The sequence below is a fragment of the Labrus mixtus genome, chromosome 24 (genome assembly GCF_963584025.1).
Source record: "Labrus mixtus chromosome 24, fLabMix1.1, whole genome shotgun sequence".
In the NCBI taxonomy this organism is placed as follows: Eukaryota; Metazoa; Chordata; class Actinopteri; order Labriformes; family Labridae; genus Labrus; species Labrus mixtus.
This window is the reverse complement of record NC_083635.1, coordinates 458560-482853: the sequence shown is the minus strand read 5'-3', so window position 1 is coordinate 482853 and position 24294 is coordinate 458560. Positions and strand designations below refer to the sequence as shown.

The window sequence follows — 24294 nt, the reverse complement described above, 5'->3', positions numbered from 1 at the left end:
AAAATGGATTGTTGAGGTTAGTTTCTCGGGCAAGGGAGAGAAATGGAGGAAAGAAAGAAAGACAGGCTCCTCCTGGGAGATTTGGGGCTGAAAGGCTGAGTGACGTAGAGGAGGAGGAGATAGAAAACAGTTAAAGAGAGGGAGAGGTAAAGACAGCAAAGGAGAGAGATGAAATATTGTTTGCAGAGAGAAAACTTGAAGCTGAGTTTTCCTTTCATTTTTGCATACAAAAACCTGCAAAACTGAACAGAAATGCTTCAAATCGGGCTCTCTCTACTATCCGGCCTTTGCCTTCACCTGGTTTTACTCAGCACTGCAGAGGAAGGTCTCGAGTTCCCTAACTTTGACGGCAAGGACAGGGTGTTGGACATCAACGAGCGCAACTTTAAGAAGGCTCTGAAGAGATACGACCTGCTGTGTCTGTTCTACCACGAACCAGTGCCTGCAAACAAGGGCCTGCAGAAGAGGTTCCAGATGACAGAGCTGGTGCTGGAGGTAAAAAGGGGGGTCTTACTTACACATGTGAGGTAGACAATATATGAAGTATCCCTACCAGCGCAAGAATAAAATAGAGAACTTGGAATTTAATGCTGTGATTAATTCTTTATGCTGGAATTTGAATTTATTGCAAATGTTTGAGACATGAAGAGAATCTGAAAATTGCCCTTTAATGCCCCCTAAGGACTGTGGTGCACATCAAGAGCTCAATCCACTGGGTGTCATTTAATTTTCAATTACGCCGCTACATCTATTAGCTTTCAGCTAATTTTTGACAAACCTTGTGTGTCCAGACTTTTTAAGCCCCTCTGCAGCACTGATATATGCAGGAGTGGCGGTATATCTAAGAGATGTTATCCACCTGCCAAATAATGTTTTAAATTTAAAAAGTAACTCAGTTTAATTTAGTTTGTCCACATTTATACAATTGAAATAAAATGTGCCACAAAATTGTTGACATAGCTACCACGTCTAACATGGTAAACAGCCAATCAGAGTTCAGGGTTTTGGGGTGTTTTTTTTTTTTGGGGGGGGGGGGGGGGGGGGGCATGCCAGCCCTGGACATCCCTCTTTGAAACACCCCTGCTTGTATAAAAGTTGCCTTATTAACAAGTGGGACCCTTTTCACTATACTTAGCATAATGCTGCGTTCAATATGTGTCACTATTGTTTATTAACTTTTCAAAAAGAGTCAAATGCCATCTTAAATTCCTTAAGGTAACTTTATCCATCTTCACAAAGTTGTTTCTGTCTCCTTTAAGCCCCCACATGTCTCACTAACAGAGGTTTAAAAAGTTGTGAGGGAAACAACATGCTGTCAGGGACTCAGTAGCCTCCTGATGTTAGCATTTAGCTAAGTGATGTGTGTGATTTTTATAGGATTATAACGAACAATTAAGGACAAAGATTTCTAGCTTCATCCTCCCTGTCCGTCATAAATCAACATCAATACACGTCCATTTCCCTGTGACAATGACCCCTCTAAAGTTCACCTGAATCAAATCCCAGACGACTCGTCACTGATCAAAGACACAAAAACAAAAAAAGGAGAGTGATTTGTGGAAACAGCTCGACATATCTGATGTCACTGATAATGTCAAATGAGCTACAGTCCAATCCCCCTCCGGTTCACCTCACTGCTGCGCTCGTTTGACTCTTAACTTTTCAAAACAAGTCACCGGAGTGTCTTTGAATGCATCATATCTGAGCTCTCAATGTGTACACAGTCCTGCCTGCTGAAGCATACCATGTCATAATTCATCACTGTCAACATTTTGACAGACAGTCAGTATTTTACCTTCTCATTCTCTAAGCTCAAAAGCAGTGATTTAAATCCCATTACATGCCCCCCCCCCCCCTTGGTGCTCATGGGATTAATTCTAGGTCGTTCTGTTAATTATAGTGCGTTCCCAAAACTCTCTGGCTTTGAACTAGAAATAAGACGATGGACGCTTGCATTCTTGATCGTCTCATTTCCAGAGCTAAGGGTACGAGAAAGGCTCCATGTTTTTTTTTGTTCAGGTTGGATTTGTCATCATCCATCAGTCAGTCAATACTTTCCATCATATTTCCATTCACTGTTTGAAAGCAGAGACCTGCTCCCACTGCTCTGTCGAGATATCTCTAACTCTGTTTTACTTCATCAACAACTGAAAGGCAAGCAGTCCTGACTCACAGCTTCACTCAAACCTCCACAGGCGGCTCGTAGTGCACAGACACAGATTTTAGTATGAAAAGATGTATTGACAAAGACAGCAGCAGCTGTGGATGCCAGCTCAGATACACAGTGTTGAAGTGCCATGCAGAGTAGAAGCTGTTTCCAAAACGTTTCGACTTATGACCCCTCCAAATGTCGTGATGTATACTCAGGCTGACTCTTTTCCCATGTTGTTGAGTTTTGTCAGAACTTTGCAGCATTCACAAGAAAAGGCAACAAGTAGGCACCATTTTTTTTTGCAAAAGAATCATGTTTTATTCTCTTTTAAGTCCAGTTCAGCATCCATGTGACTCTTTCATGGTCCACACTGGCAGCCATCAATTGTGATGAAATGAGAACCCCCTTAACTAATTCATGAAATGGGCTTTATTAGACTTTGCCCCTAAACTGCCTCTAGGTGTTCAGCATAAAAAGTAAGAAAAGCAATGAATCAATATAAACTTAACAAAACTAACAGATTAACCTTTTGGCATAAAAATCTATATAAAAAAAGAATGAAGTTTATTAATGCATATTGGTGTTTTTAGATATGCATACGTTAGAATGCTAACACCAGCGTTAGCAGTGTTAGCTAAAGGGTACTAAGCAAAGTGCATAGCTGAGGCCAGTGGCAGACTTAAGTCCCTGACACACCGAGCAGACGGCAAAGAACTGGTGGAGGACGAAGGCCGCCTGTGGCACATGCATGAGAGGCAATACCTCTCCATGCCAGCAGGCGGCAGTAGTCTGTAATCGTCATTCCAAAAAAGGGGAAACCGGAAGAGAATGCGGAAGACTGTGGATAAATAAACCGTTGTTGTGATACAAAGAGACAATTTTCTCACCTCTGTCGCTCAACACTCGAATTATAGGAACTTCTAATGGAGAATAATGTCTGATAAAAAGTAGAAAATGGCGCTGGCGTTGTCAGTGGGCTTTTATTAGTGGAACAAGAATAAAAGAGGTGCTTCAGTATTTCTTCTCGTGCTCTGGCTCTCCTGTTTCACTTATCTGAACAGCCAATCAGAGAGATTCCTATCCTCAACCGCGCCGGCTCACACTGATTCAACATGTGGAATCGGACAAATATAGGCCAACTGGGGCTGACGGGTAGCGACGGAGCAGGACACACCGCAAAAACTAGGATGGCAACCGCTCACAGACGGTCTCCTTGGTGTGTCAGGGCCTCAATCATTAGGGATACATTTTATGGGGCCCCTGAATGCATAAAATGCCCCCAAAATAAAAAGATTCAATCCACCACTGTCAGGACAATATATGAAGTAGTTGTTCAGATATTTCAGCCGAGACCAAATTGATGAACTAAAAAGCATAAGCATACAAAAACAAACCTCACATTTATTCATCACAGCGAGATTAGTAAGAGAAAATGTAACTCCATTTTTATGAAGAAGGCTTAATATTTAGATTCCATCCTGGGTTCTCATCCAGTAGATGAGTGGAAGACCACATGGAGGAACGTGCTGATGAACAATTTAGAAACCTTTACTTGTAACTTTCTTCTTATTAATCTTGTTAACTTGACCAGTATTTTATTGAAGAAGATGTTCAGTGATTTTGATCCTTACTGTTATCTGTCTGTCAGCTCACTGCTCAGGTCCTGGAGAACAAAGACATTGGTTTTGGGATGGTGGACTCCCAGAAGGATGCCAAAGTGGCCAAAAAACTGGGTATGAGTCATGTTTCTGTCAGACATTAGCTCACCTTGATCGGCGTCACCTTGCTACTTTCTCTTATTGTTAATCTTTCTAATCAGCGTTCATAAAGTCACATGTTGTACTCCTGATGTTTAATAAGGTCTGGAGGAGGTGGGAAGTCTGTACGTCTTCAAGGACGACCGGGTCATTGAGTTTGATGGGGAGCTGTCATCTGACACTCTGGTGGAGTTTCTCTTGGATGTGAGTGAACAATCAGATTTCTTACTTTTCAGATTTCTATCATCAGTGACACTTTGACCGAAACACATCTAAAAGAAAAGCTTGATATTCAAGACACGTTTTCAAATTCTTGCCAAGAGATGATTAGATTGATACTCTCATATCTGTGAGCCAGAAGCCATTTAGCTTAGCTTAGCTTAGCTTAGCTTAGCACAATGAATGGAAGTAGGGGGACTCAGTTAGCCTGGCTGGGAGGAAAAGTACATATTAGAAACATGTAAAGTATCTCACTCTCATTGAGCTGTATTGATTGATTATTGATTTGTCTAAAACTACTCAAATTTGTCAAAGCAAAAGTTTAAGTAAAATACAAAACCACAAAAAAATGGAAAAAATACACTTTTCATGCTCAACAAATAGTCATGGGTGTGCATTAAAAAAAATAAACATAATACGTTCATAAGAGAGCTTTTATTGGGCTCTAAGGTATTTTTTTTTTACAGCTGGAAAGAGCCAGGCTAGCTGTTTCCAGTCTGTATGCTACGCTAACATAACTAGCTGCTAACATTTTAGCATATGAGACAGCTAAGCTTGTTTCCAAAATGAACTAACTATTGCTCAATGTTTTATTCTTTGCGGTGATAATACCTGTATTATACCACCCCCTATAGGTGCTGGAGGACCCGGTGGATATGATCAATAATGCCATGGAGCTGCGTGCCTTCGAGAGGATGGAGGAGGACATCCGCCTCATTGGCTACTTCAAAGGAGAAGATATATGTTAGTTTATGAATGCATTTGACTTTGACTTTGCATTGACAAATGATGGGATTGTTTTATAGGATAATCTGTTTTTCTGATCCCTTAAGTTGCCTAGCTTTGCTCCTCGGTTGCTAATGGGATGGATGGGCCACTGAGCTACTTTCCTGTACATCACAGTGTAACCGGCTGTTAAAGGAAACCTGATTCTCTTTGTCTCATGAGAGCTTTTAAATAGCTTCTAGTACTCTGTCTAATAGGTCAAACTACAATTATAGTTCCTCTCAACAAAAAAAGGAGAGAAGTGACACAGGGAAGATGCTATCCTTTATACAGCGTTTCCTTCAGTCTGTCCGGGGACAGGTTGGTCCCTGGTTGTGACCTTGTTGGGAGCAGAGCCAGGAGCCATCTCAAACATATCAAACTGTATAAACACTTTGTCACTCTGGTGAAGGAAGTACAATCATGAGGGGGAAATTAAATTAACCAAAGGGGCTTCACTGCTTTCCTTTCTGATCACATACTCAAGATTAAGGCGAGGAAATGTGACCCAAGTGTGAAAAGAGAAGACCAACACTTAAATCTGTTTTACTTTCTCATTTTCTGGTGTTCTTCATTAATCTCTCTCTCTCTCTCTCTCTCTCTCTCTCTCTCTTCCATTTTCTCAGACTTCAAAGCTTTCCAGGAGGCCTCAGAGCGCTTTCAGCCTTACATCAAGTTCTTCGCTACATTTGACAAATCTGTAAGTCCTATTCCACAACACGGTCCACATGGAGTCTTTAATTTTGATGAAGCATCATGTAATGCTATTTATAATTTATTCAGAACCAGGCAGGAAGGGTCATGTTTCAAGTCTTCATGCTATGCTAAACTAAGCTAAACTAAGCTAAGCTTATTGCAATCTAATATATATCGTTTATAGCCAAGTAAGGTATCTATCTTCTCATCTAACCTTCAGAAGTAACAATCTGAATAAGACAGTTTCCCCAAAGGTCAATTATTTATTTTAATAAATAGAAACATAATGCAGTTTTTATACACAATAAAACAAACCCTATAATTAGCTCCACACGCTAATCATGCTGTATGTTTTAGGTGGCCAAACATCTCTCCCTCAAGATGAACGAGGTGAATTTCTACGAGCCGTTCATGGAGGAGCCGGCCATCCTGCCTGGCAGACCTTTGTCTGAGATGGACATAGTCGAGTTCGTCACCCAACACAGAAGGTTGATTAGATTTGTTTCTTTTACGGTTCATATCCCAATAACTCTCGGTCAAAACTCAATCAAAATAATTAATTACCAACGTTTTACAGGGCTACTTTGAGGAAGCTACGGGCAGAGAATATGTTTGAAACATGGGTAGGTAATTGTTTGCCAAAGAACGATTTTAAGCTAATTTCAGGTGATTCATCCCGTTTGTCCTGAAGACTGTTTTCCATTTCCTTAGGAGGATGATATGGATGGAATACATATTGTTGCGTTTGCTGAGGAGGAAGATCCAGGTTTGTGTCTTTTCCTTTTAGTTCCGTTGTTTTTTCTATATTCTTTTGGGCACCTTAAAGGTTCTTCTTTTTTGTATTTTTCAAGATGGCTACGAGTTCCTGGAGATCCTAAAAGACGTAGCGAGAGACAACACCAACAACCCGGAGCTCAGCATAGTGTGGATCGACCCTGATGACTTCCCTCTGGTTCTGCTCGATCGTTAGCTTATGTAACAAAGACATTAAATGTAAAACAGGACAATGAAAATCTATGTTAACTTTTGTTTATCTTGTCCTTCCAGTTGACTACATACTGGGAGAAAACCTTCAAGTTGGACCTGTTTAGACCTCAGATTGGGGTGGTCAATGTCACAGATGTAAGCAATGATTGAACTCCTAAGTTAAGTGTGTTTACCCTTACCCCCTTACCTTGACCGTCTTGTTGTGCTGTGATCTAGGCGGACAGCGTGTGGCTGGACATGTCCAACGATGAAGACCTGCCCACGGCTGAGGAGCTGGAGGACTGGATCGAAGACGTTCTGTCCGGGAGGGTGAACACAGAAGATGATGACGAGTCTGGAGACGACCAGGAAGTCACTGACAGCTACATCACCGAGGACAGCTATGAGGGTCACGAGCCAGACGAGGAAGAGGAGAGCGATGACTAACTTGAAAGGTTAATGGTCGGTTGGTCTCCTTGCAGTTTAGACCTGGGTCCAGATATTGAACTGGTACAGTTGTGTACTGAAGCACTGAATCACAATATCAGCAGACTGAATTTTCTGTTTGGTACAAAAAACAAAATGCTATGGCTAACATGTTAGCAATCACTTCCCCGTTTGACTCATCCAGTAGAGGTAACATTAGCATTTATTTTGATTCATTCAAGCCCTATTTCAGACAAAGATGTGTCATTTCTATGTCTTTACTTTCATCAATTCTGTAAAAGATATCTGCATTTTAGCTAGTAAATGCTAGCCAATGTTAGCAAGATAGCTGCTGACTTTGACTGCACGCTGTTCGGTGCTAATGTGCTCGTGTAACATCGTTTTAAACGTCTTTCTGCTGCAAATAGCTTTTGAAAATTATGTTTAGAACACATAGTGAATCAAAACAATACTTGATTATTAAACACAAAACATTACCAGGCCATACACTCAACACAACTAGCAGAAAGAAGCTAAAATGCTGCATTAGGCAGGTGGAACACATTGTTAATCTGAATGACATCTATAACATTACACACATTTTTAATATGAACAAATGAACACTAGTAGGTTGACAAATGATTGTGATGTCATTAGGACATATTTTAATGGTGTTTATTGATGCATATAGAAGTGAATGTCTTTTTCATTTTAATTAGAACAGTCCTTCAAATTTCTTGAGATTATTTCAGGACAAAATAAAAAAAAAGTTCTGACTCGGCGCAGCACAGCTCCACAGAAATCTCACAGAACAAAAATAATAATCTTTTCACATATCATTTATAGATCCTCTAACAATCATATTTTAGTTGAAGGAAATAAATTTGACAATAAAATATATATCTACGATTCCTCAGAAAACATGGTCAACCGCTCGGTTGAGTTGCCAGTCTACGCAAACGGCCTGGCTCAAGTCACTCATTTCTTATTTTGTTCACCTTTTCTAACCATTGCTACTCATTCAATTGGTTAAATAAATTAGCATATCTGCTTCCTGATTGGGTAATCTGAAAAAAAAAAAAATAATAATAATAAATAATAAAATAATAAAAAAATATAAACTAAAATGTTGCTTAATGAAGAGGCAGGAACACAATTGTACCAACGAATATTTTTTTGCAAATGGATTTCTTAGTGTGGAAGTCAAAGGGTTAAAGGTTCATGCTAAATTTAAATTTAAATTAATTAAAAGAACTTAAATCCATCTTGCCACTTAATATGTCTGAAGGTCCTGCAAAGTTTTTAGTGTATAAGATTTTAATTGGTGTATAGTTAACTTAATTCTTGCTTATTATAGTTGTAAATACATAGTACCTTTATCATTATTTTTATTTAATTCCTATATAATCTAATTGTATTAGTACTCATATGAATGTTCTTCTTGTTGGGATCAATAAAGGATTATCTTCTCTTATCTTATAATAAACACTATTTTGAGAACATTTGGTATAAAACAGCATCAATAAAAGCACACAAGGACTATGTGCACTTCTTTTAATGTGAGTCATCTCTGCTTGTGTGTGTGTGTGTGTGTGTGTGTGTGTGTGTGTGTGTGTGTGTGTGTCGTTAAGAAGGTCCAGACTGGGGCCCAAGACAACAGATTGGCCTCTCTGACGAATGATTTCACCTTGAATTATTCAAACATCGGTGAATAATTTAGCATCGTTAAGCCTCCTAATGGGCGAGGGGACCTGGACAGTGAGTCGGGGGGGGGGGGCGTGGGTGAGGGAGTCGAGGTGAGACATCGGGCTCTACAAACCGCATAAGGAGCGGACACCCTGGACATGAATTAATAACACAAGGCCATGCATGAATGATGATTCCCCTGCAGTGTGTAAACAGGATGTTTATATATCACGCTCTGGGATTCATATAGAAGCCTTAAAGCTGAGAGACGAGAACATCCGGGTCAGTAATGTGCACTTAAACGTGACCTGAGGCAACAAGACATTTCACGCTTTCTCCTCAGGGGGAAAAAAAAGTGTTCCTGCATGGCCTTCAGGGTTACATAATCCTGTCAGAGTCAAGCGTGATGGTGTTTTACATGAACGCTGACTAAAAGGAGGGCAGGAGGACTCACACACACACTTCTGTAATCCCGTGAGAGAAAGGAGAACATAGAGGTGTGAAGGTTTGACAGGCTCAATTTAAACATGACAGAAGAAAAGAAAAGAGTTCTAAGGTGTGGATTTCTGAAGATACTCACAGATATCTTCAGGATTCCAACACGAGCCTCCACGTGCACATAACCAAAGTCATTACCAAACAGATAGGAAGGGAAGAAAAACATTCCATTTAGATGCAAATGCAACCTCATTTCCTCCTCCATCCATCCTCGTCCCGGTCCAGGCGGGGAACAGGGAGGGGGATTAAGTCGAGGACAGATCAGTTCCGACAGGACGACTCCCCTTCCCCGTGCTTGTGCAGGGGATGAGCTTGTTTGTTTTCAGCACTGGACGCCGACACTGACATTCATTTACCCACTAAACCTGGCTGCGCCACCATGACAGGCTGACAGCGAGCCAATTACCAGAGAGCTTCATGGGAAAGAAAATAAAGGCCAAAAAAAAGTGGCATGTCGCGCAGCTGGACCGCACGAGTAATGGGCAAAGACAGAGGAGAGTGTTGGGCGGGGGGGGGGCTAGAGATGTACGGAGTTAGTTTGGAGGGATGAGTAAGAGGTAATAAAAATACTATTAGTATGTTTAGTAAAAATTTTGGCTTCAAAATTTGAATATTTTCATGAAAAAATTTCGGCTTGAAAAAAGTTGAACATTTTCATGAGGGGGGGTATCAGGATCAGGAGTCCATCCTGACCATGGGGCGCCTGCTCTACCAATTAGCTAAATGTGCGCCCCCTGTGGTGGAGTTTCGGGCAAACATCCTGCAGGATTACTGAGATGCTGAAAACTGTAAACAAACTTTTTTTTCTTCTTTGCCGACATCTGACACTGATTTGTGTAAACATTTCATGAAAAGGTACATTTGAGAATAATCTCACTCATTTGGCACATGTGAAGTTAAAAAAAATACTCAGCCTAATAAAGTTTCAGTTGAGAAAAAAACCCCACATTGTGATAAATATGAGCCTCATACAGCAGTTTTACAAATGTTCATAAAAATGTTTATTCATTTTTTTGTACAAACGTCTACGCTGTGAGACGAACATGTCTTATATTGCAAATGTTGTGTCATGTTGGTAAAGCTGTCCCGACATAAACCAGACCATGACGCAGGACTGTGAGCGTTTCTGTGACGGGAGGGGAGGGGGAGAAGGCTGCTCATGTGAACTGGAATGGCAAAAACACACTTTCATACATACACACACATACATGCTTGTTAACATAAATAGATACAGTGTAAAAACAGGAGGCACAGTCACAGCGGGGTCAAAGTTCATCTGTCAGCAGGTACCAAATGACAGGTGTTGAATTAAAGACATTTCTATTAGATTTGAACAGTTGAAAAGTTACAGTGTAAGATTTATTTCTTATGCTTTTTGTATGAAAACATGACGGTGCTGCTTTAGGCAAACCACTGACAATGCTGGGTTAAGCAGCCAGGGGGCAGTAGTGGACAACTGCTCACAAACACACCTCATGAAGTATGACTTTTTGATTCTGTTTCCATGTTAAGGCAGGGACAGAGTAGTCACTCATGATGTTGAAAATGTCATTTTAGTGCCTTTAGCTTAGCTTCTGGCTCTGCAACATTAGCTGATTTTAATCCAGGGAAAGAAAAAAGAATTCCCTGTGAGTGTCTGATGTGGAGGGATCCCTGTGAGCGAGTGTTTGTCAGACGACAGAAGCGAGACGTGTTGAAGGAAAACCAGACGGTCCAGTTGGGAAGGAGGTTCCACCCTGCTGCAGCTCGACACTGACAAAAAATCTGTTTATTATCATGTGTTCAAACACTGTGTGACCTCAGAGAAGACGCTCAACACTGTAAACGCTCACATAAGGGCTTCATCGAGCTCAGTGTCTGAATATATAGAACTTGTTTTCTCAGTCAGATTTTAAAACCTTGATGTAGTGTAAATGACATTGATGCTTGTTTCGATACCACAGCAACAAAAACAAAAACACAAGTCCTAGGTTCCCAGTTTTGGGTAGTCCCTTGTTTTTTTTTAATCATCTGTACCAAAAATTGCAAGCCCCCTCCTGCACTCGGTCTAAATCACAAAAACACATATGAGACAATTTTCTAACAACAAATCAAATATTCCTCCAGCTGAAGTGTGTGGTGATGGATTTATCAGCACACACCCAGGACTCTGTGTTTTCAGATTTTTGCTCACAGCAGTTTTGTGTTCAAAATATGACCAAGGTGGAAAATGATCCACATTTTTGACTACCTTAAAGGTGCACTCTGTAGATTTTGTAGTGAAATTTGAAAGTTGGAGAAGTGAAACAATTCCATACTATATTTTCTGAACTGAATACACAAACTTTACTCAGAGGAAAAAGGGGTCCCTGAACACTGTTTGGAGCTGAAAAAGCTACCAGGAGCAGGCCCCCCAACACAACTTCTCACATATAATTCTCTAATTATAATCTTCTAACAGTTCCAGGGACCATATTTTTCTCTAAAGACAGTTTGTTTATAGAGTTATAAACATATACCACAGAATCTGTACATTTCTCTACCATAACTCCGTAGTGCACCTTTAATCCTCAGGTGAAACTTTTTTTTTTCTCCAAACAGGTGAAGTGACCCAGAATGAAACTTCAGTTTGACACTTTAAGAGATTATTACATAACAGCATCATCCGGTTTCTTGTTTTCTACACGGATTCACAAAACTGTCAAAATGTGCGTCTTCAATCTTCAAGGAAGTGAAAAGAGAAGTTCATGAAGTGGTGATTACTGCATGACTCTCTAAAAGAAATAAAAGTATAATGTATACATGTATAAAATGGGGCACTAGGCGTGGCTATCCGGCAGCCCTACCTGCCTGCTTTAGCATGTTTTAATATCATCTTTAATATGAGAGTTTACAGTATGATGTCTTCACTCTTTGTAACACACAGATGTAATCAGTAGTATTTTTTTATTCCTGACACCGTGGCTCCTCCTTCCCGTCGTATCAGGCGCTCGCTGTAGACTTGAGAGCCTTGAGAAGGTTACTGAACCGATGAAGCGGGGCGAATGTTTGAGGGCATGTGATCCACCTCTGAGCGTCTCCTGTGATCCAGATCATTCAGCGTTTCATCCCCAGGTTTAATATGGCATGTGTGTTCCCAACTGGAGTGGAAATATTTGGGATTTTGCACCTGGAGGAAGAATGGTGCACGCACAGAGAGAGGTCAAAGAGTCCAACTTTGGCTGCACATAGGAGATGATGTGTGTCCACCTTTTTAGGTGTTTTCTTTCAATTCATAAACATCAAATGTGCATTTAATGCAAAGTCCGTTTAAAATTGAGTCATGTCTCTTATGTAAAAGAGCATTCCATTTCGTTTGGAAGGAGACGCTGCAGGCGCTGTGGCAACACAGGCAGGATATTTATCATGTGTCTCCATCAGGCTTCAAATATAAAAAACATCCATGTCACAGCAGCACAGTGCTCAGTGGTTCATGTGTTTGTCCGTCCAATGGAAATGAAAAAGAGCGGTGGAGACGATAAAGTGAGAAATAATCCCGTCTTTGTTTGGCTGCAAAAGTTAACGACTGATCGCGTTGAAAAACACACACACACACACACACACACACTGTATGTGCACACAACTAAGTCCAGGACGTCCAAGTTCAACAACTTCCTTCTTTTTCTTGTTTTCATCCAAAACAAAATGTAAAAAAGAGCAAAATATTCAAACATGTGTGTTGTGTATAGCTTCATATATAATATATATATATATATATAAAAAAAAGGAGAAATAAAAATCTGCAAACCCAAACAAAGCGGTGTGTGAGTAGTAAAAAAAGAAAGTCCTACACGGAGGTCTCAGACTGTAAGCGCAGGACAAACTTGTGGGACTTTGGGTCGATGTACTCCTCGGACATCTGGATGTACGGGATCTTCTTGGACGTCACCACCAGGCTGAAGTCGGCACACTTGAGCAGGAAGACGGAGCCGTCTTTGAGGCCACTGGTGACCGACGCCTCGCTGACGAGCGTCCACTGGCGGGACAGCCAGTGGTCCCGGCTGTACTGCAGGGTGGGACCGGGGGACAGGTAGCTCTCCAGGAACGCCTGGGAGGCAGAAATAAATAATATTCATTCATATATATATATATATATTTTTTTGTCTTTGTGTATTTGTTCTCGCTTTAGTTGTCATGTCTGTTATGTCTATATATTCTTGTTTCATTTTGTTCACCTTATCACCCAAAAAAAAATAAATAAATGAAATAAGTAAATAATAAAAAAAATAATAAAATAATAAGAATAATAAGAATAACAATAATAATAAAAAAAAAAAATAATAATAATAAAAAAAAAAAAAAAAAAATAATAATAATAATAATAATAACAGGCTCACTGTTTGTGTTGATGAGAATAAGTACTATATTAAACCCTTCCTGACCTTGGGTGTCATGTTGTTGGTGATGCAGAAGGCGAGGTGCTGCTGGATGCTCTCCATGCTGTGGCAGTGCTGCTGCTTGGTGGTCCTCAGGTACTTCTGCAGAGCCCGGGCCATGGAGGGGAAGATGGCCTGCGCCGCCTCTCGGGGGTCCATCACGTCCCCCGGAGCCTTCTTCTGCTCCTCCTCCTGCATGCGCTTTACATGTGTGAAGGCCTCCTCTACTGCCACCACCAGGCTGAGGGTGGGGAAAATGAAGAGGAAAAAAAGAAAAGAGAAAAGAATAGGAAATGCTTGTTGTCAAATTTTTATGTCCAATGCTTTTTTCGTATTTTCTTTTCTTTCTCTTTTTTCTTAAATAAAAAAAATGCATCAAAAGAGAGGACTACATTCTCTCTACAGTCACACAGCATCACTGACAACACTTTGAAGATTTTTCACACACAACAGCATGACTTACTTCCTGTATCTGGCTGCTTTATCCTCACATTGATTCATATCCCATTTTTAACCCCATCATTTCTGATTTTATGGTTTAAAAAAAAAAAAGAACTCCATGTAAGTGAGTTAGTCTCTCGTATTACCGCGCTCTGCGTTTCCGGACGCGCCTCTCGTGCTCCGCCTCCTCGTAGTACAGCTCGTTGTGGCTCGTGTCTCTGCGGCGTGCGGCAGCGGCGATCATGGCTCTGGACTGAGAGTGGGCCATGCCTGCTGCTGCGTTGTTCCCAGGACCTGCATGGGACGATAACACAGACAGGAAGTGGTTTAATGTGTGTGTGAGTGTCTCTCTTATCACAGCCTGAAGAAGACTTTGGTGATGACATTAAGTGCAATGTGAGGAAGATGCTGCTTCATGTTAGCACCACAGATACTCTAACATTCCCTTTTCTCTTCCCCTCGCTGTCTAATCCAAGTGGAGTCTTCAGCTACTTCAACACTGTTTGGTTTTTTGGGGATCGGGGATGGGAGGCTGCTGCTGATGAACCCTGCCTGATGTTAATGCGGGTTAAAAGACGGCAGAGCTGCTGAATTATTAACAAGAGGCACAGATCGAACATGAACAGAATTATTCATGGACAGAGAGGAGGGAGTGTTCAGCACACAGCAGCTCTGGCTGTAGATGTTAGGAGTAGAGCCCGAGCCATTAATCGGCCAGCAGATAATATCGGCCGATATTAGAATATCCTTTTGTTTATATTGCAGGAAAATTTGTATAACAATTAAAAAATATATTTATAGAAAACTTAATATGTGTCATTTCATGAGTTCATTTTCTACAAACTAAAAACACAAACAGTGTAGCTTGTATTTCACGTTCCCTTGGTTACATTGTTCTTAATTAAAGCTTTGTGGAGAAAACAATACAAAGACTAAATAGCTCGTCTGGCGTCATAAAATCACAAGAAGCTATTTAGACGTGCTGTGATGGAGTCACTTCTTTAATCAGGGAACGATTATCCTCTGTCCCTGACTTCAGATTAGGTATTACGAGAGAGAGAGAGAGAGAAAGAAAAAGAGAGAGAGAGAAAGAAAAAGAGAGAGAGAAAGAAAAAGAGAGAGAGAGAAAAAAGAGAGAGAGAGAGAAAGAAAAAGAGAGAGAGAGAGAGAGAAAGAAAAAGAGAGAAAGAAAAAGAGAGAGAGAGAGAGAGAGAGAGAGAGAGGTCCCTGAGCAGCTGCTGCAGATGAAAGAGGAGAGAGAAATGACAGGACATAGAGCGTAATAGTTTTTGATTTATCAGCCCTCTCCACCTCTAACTTTTCAAAACAAGAGGGAGTGAAGTTAGTGCTCTTAAATGAATCTGGAGTACACTTCAGGGAGAGAGATAATGTAATAGAGGGTTTGTGTGACATTCTGCTGAGCACAAGACAACCTGAGGCATGCAGAGAGTGAAGAGAGGATCCACAGTGAAGAGTGTGTGTTTCACCTCGTCTGACAGGACTGAAGATTTAAGGATAACTTTAGTGAAGTGAACACAGGCCGTGCTGTGAGGGGTGGGGGGGGGGGGGCAGTGTTAACGTTACTTACTGTCCAAAAGGTAGGCTTTGAGTTTGGCTCTAAAGACTTGTTAATGTAAACACAGTAAAGAGGAGAGAACAGTCAAACACAGCAGTGACTGTTCAGAGGGTCCAACAACAAATCAAACTTTACTCTCTATCAGTGCTGATCATTATGACATTATTATTATACTATAAGTGGAATATCTGAAGATGACTTCTCTTTGAGTGTGATGAAACTTTAGTACATATTGTACTAAATATTTTATATTTATATATTTATCAATCATGTATGATTTTTTTTTTTTAAACAGAATAGTTTATTCCAGCATCTGGAATGAGATTTTTCTGTTTTTCTATCAAATGTATCCTGTTTGTTTTGTTTTCCAGTGTATATTAAATATATTGTGTTATATATATATATATGTTATATAATGTGACCAAATGAAGAGTCTTTAAATAGAGAAGAAAAGAATGATGGATTCATTGCATTACATTTTTAAATTCTATTTTATATATTGTAATATCTTCTTATAGTGTATTATTTAAGTTGTTGTTAGTTCTGCTTTATTTCCTTGTTAATTGTTTAGCACCAATACATCAAGTCAAATTCCTTGTATGTGTAAATGTACTTGGCAATAAACCCCGATTCTGATTCTGATTCTGATCTGTACTTTAAGCTGGAGTTGCAGCTGTATTGCATTATTGTTGCATCAGCATATTGACTTTTTTTTCTTTTACAAAATAAAACATGGAGTTGGTTAATGGTGAGATCACATGAGAAAATAACATTTGCTCTGTTTTTCTGAATTATCAAGATTTTTACCTCGAAAATTACAAGTACTGAGATGCTTGGCTTTCTCAGAACAACACCAACGCCCAGGTTGCACTCTAAGGGGATCCTGCATTTTCAGCAGTTGCTTGTTTTTTTCCTCAGTCACCATGTAGGCCGCCTGAATACATTTCAAATGCATCATGTTAAATCAGTGAAGCATGTTGTATCAGAGCAGCAGATCCTGTCAGATGAAAAGATGGAAGTTACCTAAAGAGTATCTCCCCATGTTTCAAAACTCTGGGAACGCTTACTGCTTTAAAGCCCCGATATGTAAACTCAGCCACCTGGGGGCGTTCAATCAACGAAACAAAAAGATAACAATAACAAAAAGACGACGTCGAGGCTGGCGGGGAAAGTGATTCACTCTCTGCTTCTTCCCCCCCCAGCAACAATGAAAACAAATTCTGAGTTGACAGTAGTCATGACGACCGGGCGAAACCGACCTGAGGATGATAACCAACGCGCTAATATATCCAAAATTTTATTTACATGACGTTTTTATCACAGCAGCACATACGCTAGCTTTTAGTAGCAGCTCACGCTTCATTATTTAGCGGTGTTTGACGTAGCATCTGGTGTTTCCATGGATACGGTAAACATGTTGTTACAACTATTAAATGATGGAGTTCTCGGACTTTGATAACTGTTGTAAATATTAGAGGTAATATAAGTACTCAACCAAAAATATGAACATAGGTTTGATGTATTTTTTCAGTTGAGATGTCTACACCTCTAAGTGAGAGAAAAGAGTATTTTACGATTTTTCAGAGAGAGTAGAATCAAATGAATCAATAAGTGTGATCTTTAATCTTATCTTAAAATCTTTAAAAAAGTGTGAGAATTATAATATCAGGCAGGAAAAAGGACCTTTAGAGACTTCACCACACAGAAACACCAAAAGACAAAGACCAAGACACAACATGGAGCTGAAAAAGAAGAAACCATCCCACTCACCGTCAGCAGTGCCTGCTGGGAACTCACCATCCACGTTGTAGACCTTGAGGCCAGCCAGGTGCTTTGCAGCGCGGGACTTGGAGGCAGAAAGCAGAGCAGGATTATGGACCGGGAAGTCGCAGTAGTAATGCTCCAGGATGGCCAGAGCTGCTCGCTGAATGCTGGAGAGAGGAGAAGAAGAAAGAGTTCAGAGTTAAAGCACTTCAGGTAGAATCCAGGTGTGAGAGCCAGAGCTTTCCAGAAGGAGAGAAGAACGTGAGAAACGGTAGCCAAAGGACGTTTCACACCGGTGATACAGAATAGGAGGAAATCCCTGCAGTAACTCAACAAGCTTTCTTCCCTGAATACAGAAGAAGAACGAGAGCAAGAGGCATTAGCCCAAAGACCTCCTTGGCTTTCTTTGAAAACTTGCTCCTTCTTGTATTTCTTGAGGAAAGACACCTTCATCTGCTGAGAGAAAATAAGTAGACAGAGTTTCTAAAGTTGGCTGGAAGCGGGTGAGAAACAGTTTCATGTGGAGAATTAGAATTCATCAAGTAAATAGCCTGCCTTTTTTTTAACACATCCTTGATGAAACTGAGGAGAAAAGAGGCACTTAAAACAGTATTTCTGAACCGAACTGACCAGTCTCTTTACTGAATGGTGAGCAAGGTCAACCGGAGGACGGGTCCAATAGTTAACTGACTACATTCCATCTGAAGTGATGTTGTGTTGGTTGTAGACGCTAAGGCAGGGCAAGTTTATTTATAGCACGTTTCAGAGAGATAAGAGAAAAGAGTAAGAAGCGAGACAACGAGAAAGAGTGAGAGGCCGGTGTGTGCCTGAGCTCTACACCACATCCTGAACTTTCAAACTGTGGAAAAAAAAAATAGAACACGCCTCGACTTGTCCTTCATAACACAGCACCATTAATCCCATTGTACATGAACGGGGTGTTTTCACATGTTGTGTGACATAAATCATTTGCTCCTTTATAATATACGACCTCGGTTTTCCTGGAAGTCTGGGGGTGAACATTCTTTCTCTGAGGAGTTTAAATCACAAGAGAAATAATCATTCAGTTCAACTTCAGGGTCTAACATGATGAGTAACTAAAGAAAGCTAACCCAATACTTATAGCATTAAATAGTATTAAACCGGTTATCGTGTAACTAGACTAAACCACTGGCATATTTTTATTTATAAGGGTATTCTCGGTCTGCTTCCATCCTACCTACAGAGCTACATACTTCAAAAAAGTAATGGAAGTTACCATCCCAGATCGCAGGATTTACACCTTCTAACCGTCCCATGTTGTCATGGCGCCGCGCTAGTGGCAGCCTGTTGCAGTCACCTGCATAGTCACCTGTCGTAGCCTATGAGTTAGTCAAGATGGACACTAAGTGGCTTAGTCGAGTTTTATTAGTTTTTACCGTTTTTATATATGTTTTCGTGTCGGGACAGTATGCCAACACATACTAATGGTATTGTTTACACGCGCGACCAGCTGTTAGCGCTCTCCAAACCTTTGACGGGAACGAGACACCAAATCCCAGAGGAGCTAAGGAGAAGAAGCCGAGGATGCAGAGCCGGTGTTATAAGGAAAGCAAGGAGGAGAAGGTTCAAGCCCTGCATCCCCTCGATTGTCATGGGGAATGTGAGGTCGCTGGTGAACAAGGTGGACGAACTCGGAGCACTCATAAGATCACAGCTTGAATACCGAGAATGCAGTTTAATGTGTTTCACCGAGACATGGATGCAGGAGAATATTCCGGACGCAAACACAACAATGAATGGATTTATGACTGTACGGGCTGACCGGGATCTCAGGCTGAGCGGTAAGAACAGAGGAAGGGGGCTTGCTCTGCTTGTGAATAACCGATGGTGTCATCCTTCTCACATTAATGTAAAGGAGCGCATCTGCACCCCTAACATCGAACTGTTAGCCGTTAGTCTGTGCCCATACTATCTCCCGAGTGAATTTACCTGTGCTGTTGCCATTGTTGTTTACACACCGCCGTCAGCTGATGCCGACACAGCATGTGACATCATCAACTCAGTCTCTGCTAAAATACTCACACAACATCCAAATGCCTTCGTTGCAATCTCTGGGGATTTTAATCATGCCTACCAGAGACAATAAAACACTGGATTTACTGTATGCAAACATACAGGATGCATACAGATCCACAGCCCTCCCTCCCCTTGGTAGGTCAGACCATAACCTGGTTCTGCTTAGTCCCACCTACACACCCATTGTTCAGCGGCAACCGGTAACCACGAGGACAGTCAGGAGGTGGTCTCAGGAAACCAATTTTTGTTTTGAGGCTACAGACTGGGATGTGCTCTGCGAACCCCATGGGAATAACATTGACTCCATGATGGACTGTATAACTGACTACATCTCCTTCTGTGTCTATAATGTGGTACCTACTAGGGAGGTGAGGTGCTTTGCAAACAATTAACCCTGGATCACCAGGGATTTAAAATGTCTGCTAAATAAAAAGAAGAAAGCATTCAGATGGTGACAGTGAGTTGCTGAAGAGTGTACAGAGGGAGTTGAGGGTGAGGCTGAGAGAAAACAAGGAGGCATACAGGAGGAAGCTGGAGAGCAAGCTCCAGCAGAACACCATAAGGGATGTGTGGCACGGTATGAAAACCATAACCGGCTTCAAGGTGAAAGGAAATCAGGCAGAAGGTAGTCAAGAAAGGGCCAATGAGATGAACGTGTTCTTCAATAGGTTCAGCACGAGGCCTTTGGCTACCTCCCCGGCCCCTGATAGCCACACAAACCCTACATCCTCCCCCCTCACAAAGCCCCCCCCCCTCCCCGCAAGTTACCTGGACGGCACCCACTGCCCCCCCAACATGCTCTGACCCCCACCGTGCCCCACCCCTACCCCACACTTCTCTGGCCTGTCTGTCTGTCTCCAGTAGCCAGGTGAGAATGCAGCTCGAGAGACTCGGCCAGAACAAGGCAGCAGGTCCAGATGGCATCAGCCCCAGGGTTTTGAAAGCCTGCGCAGGTCAGCTATGTGGCATTCTACAGCATCTTTTCAACCTCGGCCTCAGCCAGGGGAGGGTGCCAGTGCTGTGGAAAACATCCTGCCTTGTTCCGGTCCCCAAGAAACCCTCTCCCTCTGCCCTCAATGACTACAGACCAGTTGCCCTAACATCGCACATCATGAAGGTACTTGAGAGGCTGGTCTTGGCCCACCTGAGACCACAGGTGACCAGCTACCTGGACCCATTGCAGTTTGCATACTGCCCAAGGGTGGGGGTTGAGGACACCATCATCTACCTACTCCACAGAGCCCACTCTCACCTAGACAAGTCTGATAGCACTGTGAGGATTATGTTTTTTGATTTTTCAAGTGCTTCTAACACCATACAGCCAGTACTGCTACGTGAGAAGCTGGAGCTGATGCAGGTAGACACCACCACAACATCATGGATCATGGATTACCTGACTGACAGACCAGTTTGTGAGGCTGGGGAGGTCTGTGTCTGAGCGGGCGGTCAGTGGCATAGGAGCGCCGCAGGGGACTGTGCTGTCCCCTTTCCTCTTCACAATATACACCTCAGACTTCCAGTATAACTCTGAGGCTTGTCACTTACAGAAGTTCTCAGACGATACTGCGGTAGTCGGGTGTATCAGTGCTGGAGAGGAGACAGAATACAGGATGCTGGTGGATAACTTTGTTGCATGGATTGGGAAGAACCACCTGGTGTTAAATGTAACAAAGACCAAGGAAATGGTGGTGGACTTTAGGAGGGACAGGCCTGAGCTAAGCACCATCTCTATCCTTGGGGATGAGGAGCAGGTGGTGGAGTGCTATAAATACTTGGGGGTGCACATGAACAATAAACTGGACTGGAAGCACCACACAGAGGCTGTCTACAAGAAGGGTCAGAGCAGACTCTACTTCTTGAGGAAGCTTAGGTCTTTTAATGTGTGTAGCAAAATGTTATCATGTTTTATCAGACTGTTGTGGCAAGTGCCATTTTCTTTGCAGCCGTCTGTTGGGGCAGCAGCATCAGGGCTTGTGACTCTAAAAAGCTTAACCAGCTGATTAGGAGAGCTGGCTCTGTGCTGGGGACTGCTGTGGAGCCCCTGGAGGTGGTGATGGGGAGAAGGATGATACAGAAACTGTTGAACATTATGGACAATAACATGCATCCCTTACACAATCTCGTGTGTGAACAAAAGAGTGTTTTTAGTGGGAGGCTACGGCAGCTAAGCTGCAAAAAGGACAGATTTAAAAATACTTTTTTACTTACTGTAATTGCACTTTATAACGACTCCCCTTTAAGTAAGGACAGAAGACATTTAAACTTTTAAACTTTAGCCTGAGTTGCATATATCAAACTGTATTGTGGGCTCATTTTTCTTTGTATGGGTGGGATATGTATGTATGTATGTGTTGTGTTGTGTGTTTGTATGTATGCTGGCTGCTGGAACACCTACATTTCCCTGCTGGGATGAATAAAGTATATCTTATCTTATCTTAAAGCCCGTATTGAATTAGGAAAAAGGGCGTTCAAGTATGCTGCTCCCTCTTCTCGGAATCGGTTGCAAGATATTTTAAATCTTCGGGAGCTGGTTTCCTTGAATGTTTTTAAAGGTCGCCTTAATGATCTGGAGGCAGAAATATCTGACTGTAGATGTTTTACCTAACTCGTATTGAACCTTTTTGATCGCTTTGTTGCTGATGACTTATGACAGATTCTGATAAATGGTTCTTTTTGTGATTCCTGTATTTATGTTCATTGTTGTCTCCATTGGCAGTTGTTCTTCATTAAAATGTCACCTTATCAATGATCATCATATGTGACCGTATCAGAAACAAATAGCAAACAGAATAATCAAGCTAGCTACTAACGTAGCATATTGAAGTTGGTGGAGACCAAAACAGAGGAAAAAGAGTCGTGAATTGAATTTAGCCTGGTTTAGATTTCTGCATCAAATGTACGCCTTAGCACCAAAATTGCTCTGCCAGCTGGAATTTGTTGGTGGAGTATTGCAGAGCTACGCAGACACGGCATGGATTAGACCCAGAAGTATAAACCAGGCGAGTATAAAGAGTTGCTAATGTTGCTGTGTGTATGCTACATGTACAATCAGGACACTTTCTGCTAACATATTTAACATGTGAATGAATTAAGGTTTAAATATGTCCCTATGACTCGAGTTCTATAGAACATAGAAACTCAGAGGATTTGATGTATACTAACACTCTGATGTGATGCCACAAGAGCTCAGCTCCTCTGACCTGCTTTTAGCTGACAGAGGATAGCAGATGCTAACAGCTGTTAACTGAGCCACAACATGACTTTACTGCTTAACATCGGACCTTTTTCAATATGTGTGTGTGTGTTGATGTATCCTCTGGTGTATAAGCCCTCGCTGTGTCCTGTGTCATTCTCTGAGCCACACGGAGAGCTAACTCAATATACAGGAACAACAACTCATGCTAGCAAGCAGCATGCGCTTCCTATTATCCCTAGAGGAGGATCACAGTGTGATCTCTGACCCGCTCGTGAAAGCACTCTCACATGTTTTCTGATCCTTTGTGATTTCTGTTCCTCTCTCTCACAACAAAGCATGCATATAGTGACAAAGCCGTTTGTATTGAAACATGCATATACACAAAAAAAAAACACATTTATACGAGCTGACAGCAACAACATGACATGCAGATGTTTGGGTAGAAAATGAGCAACTTGTGAAAAGACAAATAGGGAGCGTATTCATGTTGATCTGTAAAGAAAATGACCCACCCAAAAAAAAGAAAAAAAAGAAAATCCATATTCTTAAAACGAGGAGAAATGCATATATAATATTATACTTTAAGAGTTTAATGAAACCTGCTCAACGTTTTAATTATAAGGGACAGGAGTTGAAAACTGAAACTCTCTATGCAACACATCACATGCTCTGTAATGTGTGAGTGTATGTTACATCATCCCTATCAACTAATTCAATTCCTTATTATAACTTTATTATAAGTAAGTTGTAATAAATGATAAGGGCACGTGGAATGAGCACAATGACTTTTTCTGTATTACAACTCACTTGAATTTGATCACTATAGATTGGACAGGGATGATGACATCAATCTTTCACCTTTAAAACAAAGTCATGTCCACTTCAAACAAGGGAGACTTTGTGAATAAGACAGCAGTGTGTAGGCGTGTTTTCATTTTTCAATGCGCTTGCTAAGTATTTACGGATGATTCTTTTTTTTGAGGCAGGAAAGGGGGCTTTCGTTTCAGAACAGAGTGTGATGACACCTCTGATGAAGTTTAAGTACGACTGTCATGATTCGATCTGGTTGAGTATTTTGTGTTTTTAGATTCTTTAAGTTTCTTTTTCTTCCCTAGAGTTGCTTCTTTCCCTTGTGTGTTAATGTTTCCTAGTTTGGTCTTCTAAAGTGGGCGGCAGTAGCTCAGTCTGTAGGGACTTGGGTTGGGAATCGGAAGGTCGCCGGTTCAAGTCCCGGCACGGACCAAGTCCAGAAATTGGTCTGGTAGCCGGAGAGGTGCCAGGCCACCTCCCGAGCACTGCCAAGGTGCCCCTGAGCAAGGCACCCAACCCCCCCCCCCCCCCACAAGCCCAGGAGCACCCGCCGTAGGGCAGCCCCCTCACTCTGAGACCTCTCCATTAGTGCATGTCCACAGGATCCTGTTTGTGCATGTGTGTGTATTTCAGTTCATGTTTGTGTAGCATGTTTACTAGACAGAGTGTAAAAACGAATTTCCCCTCGCGGGATCAATAAAGTATAAATTCTTCTTCTTCAGTGTTATCCTTGTGTTCCTTCCCTCTTGTTGTTCATTGTTGAATGTAAGTTTTTCAGTCTATGTTGGTCATGGTCTTTCCACTTCCTTGTGATTCCTCATGGCGCCCTGTTTTTGATCTTTGCTGATTTTTTGTTCTAGTAAGTTTTTGTTTTGCCTTTTTCCTTTAAT

General features: G+C 41.5%; 2 protein-coding genes across 5 annotated transcripts in view; one reads left to right on the top strand and one right to left on the bottom strand.

Annotated features, from left to right (window-relative positions):
- The first annotated feature begins 1 nt into the window (after position 1).
- On the top strand, positions 2 to 7038 carry LOC132959482 (calsequestrin-2-like). The gene is made up of 11 exons (XM_061032514.1): positions 2 to 495; positions 3801 to 3885; positions 4013 to 4113; positions 4764 to 4872; positions 5520 to 5593; positions 5947 to 6077; positions 6167 to 6212; positions 6301 to 6355; positions 6441 to 6541; positions 6637 to 6711; positions 6793 to 7038. Exons 1-11 carry the CDS (start codon positions 253 to 255, stop codon positions 7000 to 7002), a joined length of 1230 nt encoding a protein of 409 aa, XP_060888497.1. The 5' UTR covers positions 2 to 252; the 3' UTR covers positions 7003 to 7038.
- Positions 7039 to 10142: 3104 nt separating this feature from the next.
- Positions 10143 to 24294, bottom strand: part of LOC132959408 (vang-like protein 1) — a 56290-nt gene continuing 42138 nt past the window's right edge. For 3 of the 4 annotated variants that reach the window (XM_061032383.1, XM_061032384.1, XM_061032387.1), the window contains 4 exons: positions 17347 to 17507; positions 14147 to 14294; positions 13566 to 13800; positions 10143 to 13231 (listed from right to left, as the gene is read on the bottom strand). In XM_061032383.1, the coding sequence (XP_060888366.1) occupies positions 12971 to 13231; positions 13566 to 13800; positions 14147 to 14294; positions 17347 to 17507 (805 nt within the window). In that variant the 3' untranslated portion in view covers positions 10143 to 12970. The remainder of the gene's footprint in view (positions 13232 to 13565; positions 13801 to 14146; positions 14295 to 17346; positions 17508 to 24294) is intronic. The other variant, XM_061032385.1, reaches the window with a different exon arrangement.